Source organism: Cucurbita pepo, chromosome 18 (genome assembly GCF_057944985.1).
Source record: "Cucurbita pepo subsp. pepo isolate OVF chromosome 18, ASM5794498v1, whole genome shotgun sequence".
Classification (NCBI taxonomy): domain Eukaryota; kingdom Viridiplantae; phylum Streptophyta; class Magnoliopsida; order Cucurbitales; family Cucurbitaceae; genus Cucurbita; species Cucurbita pepo.
The window spans coordinates 11,200,622-11,213,206 of record NC_141815.1 but is presented as its reverse complement, the minus strand read 5'-3'; the positions used below and the strand labels follow the sequence as shown (position 1 = coordinate 11,213,206).

The 12,585-nt window shown below is 36.6% G+C and overlaps 1 protein-coding gene across 1 annotated transcript; it reads right to left on the bottom strand.

Annotated features, from left to right (window-relative positions):
- MSH2 (MUTS homolog 2) lies at window positions 1–12,180 on the bottom strand. Its single transcript, XM_023660868.2, has 13 exons — window positions 11,946–12,180; window positions 11,799–11,848; window positions 11,450–11,482; window positions 10,063–11,136; window positions 9,281–9,835; window positions 9,095–9,205; window positions 8,903–8,992; window positions 8,716–8,787; window positions 8,398–8,508; window positions 6,810–6,936; window positions 5,899–6,101; window positions 1,911–2,063; window positions 1–446 (listed from the first exon to the last, which is right to left on the bottom strand). Exons 1-13 carry the CDS (start codon window positions 11,992–11,994, stop codon window positions 246–248), a joined length of 2,829 nt encoding a protein of 942 aa, XP_023516636.2. The 5' UTR covers window positions 11,995–12,180; the 3' UTR covers window positions 1–245.
- Between the last annotated feature and the right edge of the window lie 405 nt (window positions 12,181–12,585).

Sequence of the window (12,585 nt, the reverse complement as noted above, 5' to 3'; positions counted from 1 at the left end):
TATATATATTAGCTAATTAACTCATAATCAAGGAACATATAAAACCATGATAGAAGTAGTCTGCAGATTCCATAGTCTCCAAGCATTCCCCTTCTTGCTTTGATTCATAATTAACTTTTCCCCTCCACAAAAAAATAACCAGCGCTTACCAAAATTGTGAGGGAGGATACTAAACAAACATCTCCTTCACGCCTTACCAAGCTGTACAAAGACCACAAGACAAGAATGAGGTAGCAGGCACCGCCTTAAAGGAATTGTTGGAGCCAATTAGAGTCCACGGCATCCTTCTTCAAACCATCTCGTAATTGGCTCACTTGTTGTAGAGCTTCCTTTAGATCCATTTTATCCAATGGAAGATTAGCAAACTCCTCTAAAAACTGGCGAGCCCGCACTACACCTTTGGACATGTCTTCTGAACCAAACTCGCGTTTTCGCTTTGATGGTATCTGTATATAATGTTAGTGTACATAAGTAAAAGCATATAACACAGGACTAGAATATCTATATATTTAACAGTAATACATTCATCTACATGCATGCGCTCATACATTTTTTAGACTAGTATTCAACTTGAGCGTAGTTCAATTGGTTAAGATATATATTCTTGGTGAAGAGGTCGAAATTTAAATCCCTCCCTTCAATATGATGTTGAACAAAAATAACAGCAAAAATAATTATGGGCATCACTCTAATGGTGACTATTGTGGTGATTTAAGGCACTCTTCTAGAGTTATTGTCATCCCTACGTCTCATCAATCTCTTCAGAAAGATGATCCTATTAGAGAAAAAATCTCACCTGTCAACCTTCTGTTGAGAAAAGATCCGTTTGATGGAGAGACCAATGATTTATCATATTTGTTCTCTTTTGCATGTTGTTCATCTTCACTTGGATTCTTTTGACAATTGTATTAGGTTCCTTGTGGCCATGGGTACGTTCTCTTGTAAGTCTATGTTTCTCTTGGTTGGTTAGGGATGAGAGGATTAACCCATTGGCTTTGTCTAAAGATCTTCGTCTATGAATTTGAGTTTCAATTTGTATGTGCTTTCAAGTAAGTAATTTAGGATTTGGACCACATTTCATGGAGATTTCATTTTAAGGCTATAGATGTTTCTTCGGATGAGGTTTGAAGTTTGACACATTCTGATACTTCCCTTTTGAATCTCTACAACAAAATTGTTTCCTAATTATCAAGTATTCTTAACATTGGGAGTTTCATTTTTAAATTTTTGCTTCCATTTTGGTTCCAAGTTGTCTTCTTGCAATAACCTTGTTCAGAAAGTTGTTTTTTCAGCCCACAGAAAATCTAAAAATTGAGCTACGCTTATGTGAATTTAACAAGTATTCGCTCCTTCCCTCAAATGAGAAAGGTGGCTAGCGGATCTTCCACACTAATGCCTCTAGAGAAAAAAGTCTCACCCGTCAACCCTCCAGTGAGAAAAACAAGGAAACTTGCTATAGAAAGAAAGCTAGGTATCCAACTCACTTTTTCCCGAAGCCCCTTTCTCTGAAAAAACTATAATCAAGGATGATATTCATAAATTAGGCCTTTTCCTTTATTTTTTAAAACCAAAACTATTCGCCTTTTCCCTTTACATTAGTCCACAGCTTGCTTGGCGAAAAGAATCACATGTAGGATCAGGAAACAAAAAGACCTTGCATGCAGTCAGTTTATTTGTAAGAAAGAAACTTTGTTCGAATCAAACTATGAATATATAGTAGTCTAGATTTCAATACGGTAGGGTGTCATTTAGATTTAGGAAAGAAATAGAAGCACGTGACTAGCTAATGAAAAAGATGGTAAGACAAGTTGGTCTTATTTGAGTTTCGGATTCATTGATCCCATACTTTGGAGTGTAGATAAGCATGGAATCAATTATTTTTAATGAAAATGTAACACTATAGATTATACCTCTTTCCCGGTGGTGGCTGAAGTAGTTGAATCAGTGGAGAAATCTTCCAGTTCAGCAGCCTTTTCTCTGGCAAGTGCCACGACACTAGAAGGAAAGTTTGCAAATTCTGCTACATGAATCCCAAAGCTTTGATCACAAGCTCCAGGTTCAACCTGCAAAAGACAGAAAAGCGAAGGACCAAATGAAGCTCTGTTACATAAACGAACTTACTAGTTACAACAGCCGGTAATTAAGGGGCAGGATAATAAACTTGATGCCTCCAATTTTAATGAAGGCTGGGAAAACATTTGGTCAAACTAACATAGGTTTGGAAACTGGAAGATTTGACATTCGGATGCATGGTCTAAATAATAATGATGGTGAGTTTTTTTTTTTTTTTTTCAACTTGAAGGAATAAATTTATAGATTCTTGTTAGTGAAAGAGGGATTTATTGAATGATTAATGAGAAGATTGAATTATGAAGAGCAAGAATGCTCCATATTTATACAGAGATAACAAAAGATATTCAGAAAATCTACCTAAAAATCTGCAGAAAATCTGGTAACAAACGAGTAAACAAATCAAAATAAAATTTAATCAAATCAAAACTAAATCAAATAAAAAACTAGATCTAACTCCTAACGGAGAGTTAATTAGATACTAACTGACAGCATTCTAAACAAATACGTGATCTTTAACACTCCTCCTTATTTAGATGCTGTGAACTCCAAGCTTTTTTCTGAACACCCATCTTGCTTCAATTATTTTTCTGTTTAGAGGTCGATCAACCAACTCTCAGATTTTGTTTTTCTCGATCATTGAAAGCTCCTCCTTGGACAGGTGCATCATCAACCAAAGCATCTTGTCGTTCATCTTTAGACTCTTCTAACATGCTACCAAAGATTAAATTGTTTGGTGCATTAGAAATCAGATTCACCTTCGTCAGTTCTTCCCAATTCCATTGCTCATTTCCAGCAAAATGAACATCTTGGCTCACAATAACACAACTAATGTGTGGTTCAAAAACTCTGTGAGCTTTCGATATAGTGCCATACCCAACAAAGATGCTAACTTCTGACTTTTTGTCAAGCTTATCACGCTCGACCTGTGGAATGTAAGTGAAGCAAAGACACCCAAATACTCTAAGGAACTTTAAAGAAAGTTTATAACCATACCAAACCTCAAATGGTGTCAAGTCCTTCACAGCTTTTGTTGAAATTAGATTTTGCAAACACATAATAGTGTTTCCTGCTTTTTCCCAAAAACGTTTTGGAAGATCCTTCTCATGAAGCATGCATCTCGTTATCTCCATTATGAATCTATTCCTCCTTTCATTGACGTCATTCTGTTGAGGAGTGTATGGTGCTGTCGATTGATGTTCAATTCCAGCCTCTTCCCAAAACCTGCTAAAAGTTTCTAAAGTGTACTCCTTGCTATTATCTGATCTTATAGTCTGAATCAAGCATGCACTTTCATTCTTAACTTTGGCTTTGAATTTCCAAAATAAACCCGCAACTTCTGATTTTTGCTTCAGCAAGAATACCCAACACATTCTCGTTAGATCATTAATAAAAGCAATGTAATAAAGATTACCATTTAATGATGGTGTTCGCTGAGGACCACAAAGATCAATATGAACCAGCTGCAGTTTTTTCGAGACTCTCCATGCCTGTTTAGGAAAGGGTTGCCTATGTTGCTTCCCAAAAATACAAGCACGGTAAGGAGGCATGTCATCATCAATGTCAGTGAGTTCTTCTACCAACTTCTTTAACTGCATCTGAAGCAAACCTCGATGATGAAAGTGTCTAAGTCTTTTGTGCCAAATCTCAGTGGCACTAACTCTGGATATAAAGGCCGTCGGATTTAGAGCAAAGCTTTTTCCTTCCATTTTGACATTGAACAAGTCTTTGCCACTAGCATCTTTGATCAAGCACTGCTTATTCTCAAACAACACTTTGTAGCCTTTATCAAGTAACTGACCAACACTTAAGATATTTTGATCAATTTTAGGCACAAATAAAACATCTGGAATAAATTTTGTACCTTCATAACTTGTTATAGCTACTGTGCCTTTACCCTTGACTTCCAAGTGTTCACCATTGCCAATCCTCACTCTCTTATCTTCTTCGGTGTCTCTTAATTCCTCAAAAGACTCCTTGTCATATGTCATGTGATTTGTGCACCCACTGTCAATCAACCAGCTCTCGCTTGATTCTTTGCTTGAGGAAGAAGTGACCATACACAATTGATCTTCTTCTTCTTCTTCTTGATCAACTACCTGTGCATCTACTTCTTTCACCAGATCTTTGGCTTTGCAGATCACAGCTTCATGTCCAAGTTGATTGCATTTGGAGCAGAAGGCGTCAGGTCTTCTCCAACACTTGTATGGTGGATGACCTTTCTTCTCACAATGGCGGCAAGGTGGATAGGATTTTTTGAAACCTCCTCCTTTTGTCTTTTGATAATTGGCAGATGAATCTCCATACGTCAATTGATTTTTGAAATTTTTGTTGTTTTTATACCTGCGGCTATCTTGATGCTTAACAAGTAAGGCACCTTCAATCACCCCTTCTTGTCTCATAGACCTCCTTTGCTCTTGCGCTTGTAAAGCATTCAAGAGCTCTATAAGAGAAATCTTTGACAAGTCTTTGGTGTTCTCCAGAGTAGTAATGGTGGCTTCAAACTTCTCTGGAAGAGTGACTAGCAGCTTTTCAACGATCCTGGAATCATTTAATACAGAACCAAGCAATCTCACCTTGTTGGCGATGCTGAGAAGTCTGTCAGAATACTCTTTTACCGACTCTGACTCTTTCATCTTCTGCAACTCGAAATCCCTGATCAAATTCAGGACTTTCATTCCACGAATCCTCTCATCTCCTTCATATTCAGCCTTGAGATAATCCCAGATTTCTTTTGCTGTTTTGAGGGACATTATTCGCATGAAGATCATTTCAGATACAGCGGCAAATAGGCAAGCTTTTGCCTTTGATTTCCTTGTCTTCTTTTCCTTCTGTAATTTGATTTGTGCTACAGTAGGATTTGCTGGAAGCAGAGGGACCTCGTAATCCTCTTCTATTGCTTCCCAAAGATCCAAGGCCTCCAAATAAGTCTCCATACGAACTGCCCACATTTGATAATTGTCTCCATCGAAGACTGGTGGTGCAACAGCTGAAAAACTTGATTCTCCCATTTTGATCTCACAGATCCCTTAAGAAGATAACTCTGATACCAATTGTTAGTGAAAGAGGGATTTATTGAATGATTAATGAGAAGATTGAATTATGAAGAGCAAGAATGCTCCATATTTATACAGAGATAACAAAAGATATTCAGAAAATCTACCTAAAAATCTGCAGAAAATCTGGTAACAAACGAGTAAACAAATCAAAATAAAATCTAATCAAATCAAAACTAAATCAATTAAAAAACTAGATCTAACTCCTAACGGAGATTTAATTAGATACTAACTGACAGCATTCTAAACAAATACGTGATCTTTAACAATTCTGAAGTGGATCATGGGTAAAATACCAAGTCTAAATTCACAAGTGATAGATCGACACTATTATTGAATAGATCTTAGGAAGACAATGTTTGATAAAAAGGCTCACGAACACGTAGACAACAGCACTTTAGGTTTTAGCTTTTCTTTCACTCTCACTGGTCTAATAACTCCTGATCAACATATTACAGATGCCATACAGGTTAGTATAAATCCAACGGAACTTATTCAAATGACATCATCAATGCCCTTCTGTCGTGTCTTCAAACTACTTTGTTATATTAACATGTGTTTTTATAACATTAAATGTATTGAGAAAAATATACCACTGGGGTTCCATTTCCTCATCTTTCCTAGAACAAACCTTTTAGGCTAAAATACAGAATCCAAAAGAAACAGTAAAAAATGAAGCATGCTCTGTTATGATGTCCTTGGTCAACCCGTCTAATTTAAGACAAAAAAATATAAAATATAGGAAAAAGAGATATTCCTAGCAACCATTTACCTTGTACAGCATTGTCAACTTGTGATTTGATGAGTCTATGTGTGCACTGACATGAAAATTTGCCACACCAACAATTTGCTTTCCATGGGGCTCAAGATCAGTATTGCCATGAGCTAGTGCAGTTAGTTCGTGGAAGTGGGTTGCAAATAAAGTGGGTGCTTTAATCACTTCAACAAGATGTTCACAAATGGCCCATGCTAAACCTGATTATAAGATTCAATACAGAGTAATTTTAATAAAAACAACTTGAGAAAATAACTGATTTCATTTAAAACCAGTGAACAAAGCATTGTCGTGCATGCTCAAGCATAAAAATTTAAGGTGATGATCGTCATGTAATAAGAAAGTATCATTTAAGATGTATTGCAATTTCCGGCAGGTTAAGTAAACATAGAGGGATGAATGTTAGTGGGTGAAAATCGGCACATTATAAAGAGTGTCATTTAAAATGTACTACAATTTTCAGCAAGTTGGGTACAATGGGTGAAAAAAGAAATTTTTCATTGGAATAACTGATCTTCTTTAGTTCTTTTAATTCAAATTAAAAAAAAAATGTTTCTTTTAATGAGAAACCAAGCTTTCTTTGAGATATATGATAATTTTTGGTGGTGTAGAGCAGTCTAGAGAGGATCTTTGGGATACCATTAGGTTTAATTCCTTCCTGTGTTCGTCTGTTAATATGGTTTTTTTGGACTGGGGTATATAAAATGTTCAATGAACGTTGGAGGCTTGGGTAGTCAATTCTTCATAGAGTTCCCAGCCATACACATTTAACAACTTATATGGATATTCTTCAATTCAAAAAGGGCGAGTGGTAAAGAATTGACGATGCACCTTATGGAATAAATTATGAGAACTCTATAATGCAAGACACGTCAGGAGAAAGTTAAGGAGTCAAGAATGAAACCAACCAAATCCATCATAAGTGGATGTCCCACGGCCCAATTCATCAATGATTATCAAAGACTTCTCTGTAGCTCCTTTCAGTATAGATGCAGTTTCAAGCATCTCTTGCATAAAGGTAGAAACTCCACGAAGCTAGAATAGTAAAATAGCATTAGTAGATTTCCACATCGAAGGAAACAGCCGGTTCAAATATACAAGTAACGAGAAAATAATTTAACTAAGAGAAAATTGTCGAGCAAATGCCTTCACAGAAAAAGTCCAAAGAAATTGTTCCCCATCAATTACAATGTTGATTGTAAATACAATTATATATATATATTTATATATATGCACATCTGTGAGTGTTTGGACCAACTTGCACACACCAACTATTTTCATAGGACAACCGTTTGACCCTACCATTTTTTGGTTATGAAAGAAACTCATAGTATATTAAATCTGATGTGGTTACCAACTTTGAACTCATTCTCTCTAAGCTCTTTACAATTTAAATTAGCACTTGATGTCCTATTAAGAACTCAAAAGAATTTAAAATATATTTTTTGTATCTGCTTTTGCCTTTACAACCCTGATTCCCTCGTGATCTGACTTCTAGATAAGATGCTGAACAGTGAATGATTAATTTTTTTTGTAAAAGAAGCTTTCAGCAGAGTCGAAGTAAAGTCAGTAAAATTAATTTCTTGATCCATTTTTTTAAACTTACTAAGGCATCGAAACTAAAGTAGTCCATTGAATGAAATTAAAGCATATAACCCACAACAGTTTGCGGCATTCAAAAACTGAAGTAAACACCACATCATCAGAAGTCATTTATGAATATCAGGACATAGATTGCAGGTAGAGCCAGTAAAAAAGGATACTATGAAGGCCAAGAAAAAAGATTATAGGCCTACGCCCTTTGGTGGGTTTTTTCCCCTATCGTGGTTAATTTGAAACCTAAGCAGCTCATTAGTCGCTTTGAATGGCTTGAAAATCTTGTTTGAAAAACTGTAAAACCATGTAGGCTCTCAGACCATAGTAAATACTAACATGTGATTGTGAAGACATAGAAACTAATCAACCAAACAAGCAGTTGCTTAATTGTCATTTTCTAACGTATCATTAAGTGTTCAGCTACAACTAGCCAGGGGTTGGCAGGGCTCCAAGGTTGGTAATGAATGCTTATGCATGCGATGAACCTGGAAATTAGAACTACGAGAAAAGGGTATGTGATAAGCCTCCAGTCATAGACACCTACTCACGTAGAAAAGAAGGGAAGGACAACTAAGGATGTTAAAGGATTGTTATATGTAGAAGGTAGTTTTGATTAGACAGTGAAACGTGTGAACTAGGCAGTATAGGAATAAGATTGCAATAATAAGGAAAAAAGATAAGTTGATGATGGGAAACTAAGCATTAGTTCTAATCACTGTTCTAGCACGAAATAGCCCTCCAGTGAAGTGGAAGTCACACAGAGAACCTGTCTCCTTTAACTCCTTAATGGAAAGTAAGAGGAACCATGATTTGTTCACGAAAACAATAGTTTAATGCATGTCAGAAATATAGTATTCAATGAAGGGATATTTAAAAAATGAGTATGTGTTGAGAACTTACTTGACAGTCACCTGCACCTACACGGGCAAAAATGCAATCACGAACAGAAATACTAGCTTTGTCACAGGGAACAAAACAACCTACTTGTGCCATTAGAATGTTCACTCCAACCTACAAAAAGATATTTCCAGTTTTCAGAGTGAATTCAAGGTGCAACAGTATTGGCAAGCTGATATCAAGCCCCTGTGGAACTTAATAATCCAAACTCGGCACAAAAGGAATTTGGGCGAATATGTCATAACTCCAGGCTATTACACCACCAGAAGTTTAAAGATATTTCAAAATAAAATAATGATGAAAATGTCATCAACATAGCACCTGTCGGATAAATGTAGATTTTCCGCCCATATTAGGGCCAGTAATGATTTGGAACCAACTTTCTCCCCTTGCCTATTTACGAGGGAAATAAAAGCTTCAAGTAATTAGTCATTTCAAATCTGAAACATAATGACAATAAATAAGAATAGAATTAACGTATTCTTGCTTATCCAAACAAGCCACTCACTAATTTACAATCATTTGGTATGAAATTAACCCAGTCTTGGGCCTCCACACAGGGGTGCCTACTTCCTTCCAATATAATATTTCCCTCATCCTGTTGCAGAAGGCCGGCAACAAATTAATTTTGAGTGAGTGTAGCTTTTATGTAAGATTCAAATCTATTGGTGCTCAGGATAATCAACAGTAAAAAAGATACCGATGATGTGATGTCTGGCCTAGTATAAGGAGTTGGACAGCTAGAGGCTAAATCAGCAAAACCAAGTAAAACGTCTAATTCAGAGAGCATTTCCGCCAAAGGTCGGAATACCTACAGTCACACAAAGTTCTTTAGTTCAATTAAAGTGCTAATGAACAATAGATACATCATAGACAGTAAATCCACCTCATTGAAGGATGATGCAGTTTCAATTACTCGGTGAACCAACTCTTTCTGGAAATTCTTGTACTCCTCGACTATTTTCTGATACTGATCACCCAGCTTTTTAAGTTTGGTATTTGTAAACTTCACTCCATCTTTTCGGGTTTCAAGGACAATGAAGTGGGTGGAGAGCTTTTTCCTTACTTTTGGTTCTTCTTTCTTAGTAATTCTAAAAACATGTCCAAATTGTGTACCTTTGTCTAACTTCAAAGCCTTATCAACTGCAAGATCAAGATCATTAGCAACCTGCCTATGCAAATCCTGTATTTGCTGCTCTATCGATTCCTGCACATTCTTCAACTTGGACAGAGCAGGGTCGTAACTAGATGAAATCATATATTCTCCATTCTCAAGCTGATCAAGATCAACAGCAGTTTCCACAAGATTATTGAACTTGTTCAGATGATCGTTGTCAGTCCAGATCTCAAGACATTCCATGTACTTCTCCTTGATAAGTGAGGAAAATTGTCCTTCATAATTCTCCAAGGCATTTTTAATGAATGGAAGCCTTATACTTGACTACATTATAATGATGAAAGTCCAAATATCAGAGCAATATGGACAAAGCACAAATTACTATAAAACATAAATCTCACAATGAAAACAGGTAGCAATTTATTCATGATAGTACAAGAATCAAAATTAATCCAGTGCCAAGATTAACAATTTTCATCTCATTATCCAAACCATTTATAAGAAATTATTTCAATTAATACTAATTGTCAGTGGTTCATTTAAATCTATACCTGATAAAGTTTAACAATGTGCTGTAATCCAGCTCTTCTCTTCTCCAGATACTGTGTCAATCGTTCAATATCTGAGATTCTTTTGAGATGTTGTCTCAAATCCTGGCGGAGAGCAGTATCCTCCACAAATGCTTGAACAAGATCCAGTCTAGAATTAATTTCTTTGACGTCTAACAGAGGCTGTTTTAGCCACATATGAAGCAATCTTTTACCCATTCCAGCAGTACAGGTTCTATTCATGAGACCAAACAGGCTGAAGTTTTTGTTTGCATCAGTTTTACTTTCTAGGACATTTAATGCTCTCATGGCAGCAGAGTCTAACCTCATGTAGCTATCAAGATTGTATTTCTGGATGTTGTAGTTTCCATAATTGCTTTCATCTGCCAGTAATTCTGCATAAGCCAGCAATGCTCCTAAGGCAGCAGGCGCAAATTCAAATCCAGATACCATATCTCTAACAGGTTCAACAGAACCTTTGACAAGCCTTGAAAGATCCTGCACCAAATCTCTCATTTTAAATTCTGATTTTTTTCTCTCAGTTAACATCACACCACACTTTGTCAATGCATCATGTAGAGGTTTTAAATCACCGAACTTTCCACTGTCTAGAGGCAGAAGGCATTCCTTACAACCAAGACCAACCAGAGCTGACTCCACATTTGTAAAATGGCTATCGTCGAGAAATTCAGCCAACCCCATCAATCTTTTTGTTAAATCAACGTAGGCTAGTCCAACAATGCACCCATTTTCTCGGAAGTTCGGTAATAGTGCCACAATAGCAGGGCTGTCCTGCATTTCATTATTTGCAAACAAAACGTCTTCAAAACTGCCAATATTACCAGGTGAACCACTTTTGATCAGTCTCCAATTGGAACCACTGCCCTCATAAAGCTCCAATGTATGGTCCATTCTTTCCAAAAGAAGATCCCGGGCAATGGATTCAAACATATTTTTGCTGACACTCACACTAGACAGAGCTTCAGATACATTGCCCAGTTGTCGTAAAGCAGTCGTAGTACGGTAATAGGTCTTTGCAATGAAAACTGCACTATCGCCATGGACAGTATAGTAATCCTGTACGATCAAATCCACGGAGGAAGGTAACTATGGCTACATATGCATGCGTATATCAAATTCAATCTAAGATGAGATAAAATAGAGGCATGTGAAATTTCCAACTACTAAAGGATAAATACGAAGAAACAGCATTTCAGTCTGATAAAACGCAAGTTGCTTCACAGAAATGATGATAAGAAAGAAAAGTCGATTGAGTTTCGAGTGGTATATTCCATTCAAATAACATCAAGGAGGCGATAACCAGATCCCAATTCAACAAATGGCATCTGAACAAAATTAATGAATGAAGGGAAAGGATTAAATAACTGACCCGACGATCAAAAAATCGAACAGCTCTTGAGTCCTGCAGCAGAAACATGCAATTAAAATAAGGAACATAACCTCAGCTACAGGAGTTTCTAAACAATTACAACTCTCGCTATTATAGTTAATTAAGCATCCAATTAACGTCCTTCTATCCTGTTTCGCTAAGCACCTAGTTCCAGTAACATCAACTTATCCACGCGCAGACCAGGGAACTAAGGAATATTAAGCAACAATCTTATGCAAAGGAATAGGTAACTTCCATCTAGATTCCTCTACATTTTACCAGAGTTCTAAGAGCAATCACTAAAATTTCATTCACGAAAGTGCGAAACCAACTTGCAATAAAAACTTACGGGGGGTAGGGTTTTGAAGAATGCGAGAAACCCTTGAGCCTGTTTAGCATCTGTCAACATTTCAACCAAATGGATTAAAAATAACTCAAAAAACTAATATGCAGAATGAGAACGAGAATAGAAAAACGACGATTTTGTAGACTGTACCAAGTTTGAGCTCGGGAAGCTTGCTTTGCTCATCAACATTTTCATCCATTTCTTCTGTTTCGTTTGAAGCTTTCAATTATGGCTTTGTTTCTTCGCCTTCTTGTGAACCAGACGTAGATGAAAAACCCTTGGAACTTCGAGGCTCGCCGATGGGTTTTACGTTCTGTTGTGTGCTTGTTGGAAATGGCGGGAAACTAGACACTGGCGCGTTTGTGAGTATGCGCGTCCGCTAAACTTCCCTTTTCTTATCAAGATTCGATGATATTATTATTATTATATTTAAAAAATAGGAAATAACATACCCCGACTTTTTTGAAAAATCCAAAACAAAGCCATAGAGTTTAGAGTTTAGACAATATCATACTATTGTGTGGAGAGTTGTGTTCATATCAAAGCTGAACTAATGACTCCAGAAGAAAAAGGAGTCAAAAGGCTCTTCGAAGTCATAATAAAAAATGACTAAAACTCCAAAAGAAAAGAGTTAGCCTCGATTAATTCGCTTCTATTTTTATTTTTGTTAAATTAAAAAATGAAGAAAAATGAAAAACGATAAGGACAGAAAAGAATAGGGGATGGATGAGTGAAGTGAGGAGGGCTTATCAAAAGAGCTTTTGGTGAAAAGGGTACAGTGGCCTAATGG

Bases quoted from the DNA above. Each gene is read 5' to 3' on its own strand.
- MSH2 (XM_023660868.2), bottom strand. From the start codon at position 11,994: ATGGATGAAAATGTTGATGAGCAAAGCAAGCTTCCCGAGCTCAAACTT. The intron at 11,483-11,798 runs GTAAGTTTTTAT...TTTCTGCTGCAG, and splicing joins TCTTCAAAACCCTACCCCCC to GACTCAAGAGCTGTTCGATT. The intron at 8,993-9,094 runs GTATCTTTTTTA...CTTCTGCAACAG, and splicing joins GGCCAGACATCACATCATCG to GATGAGGGAAATATTATATT.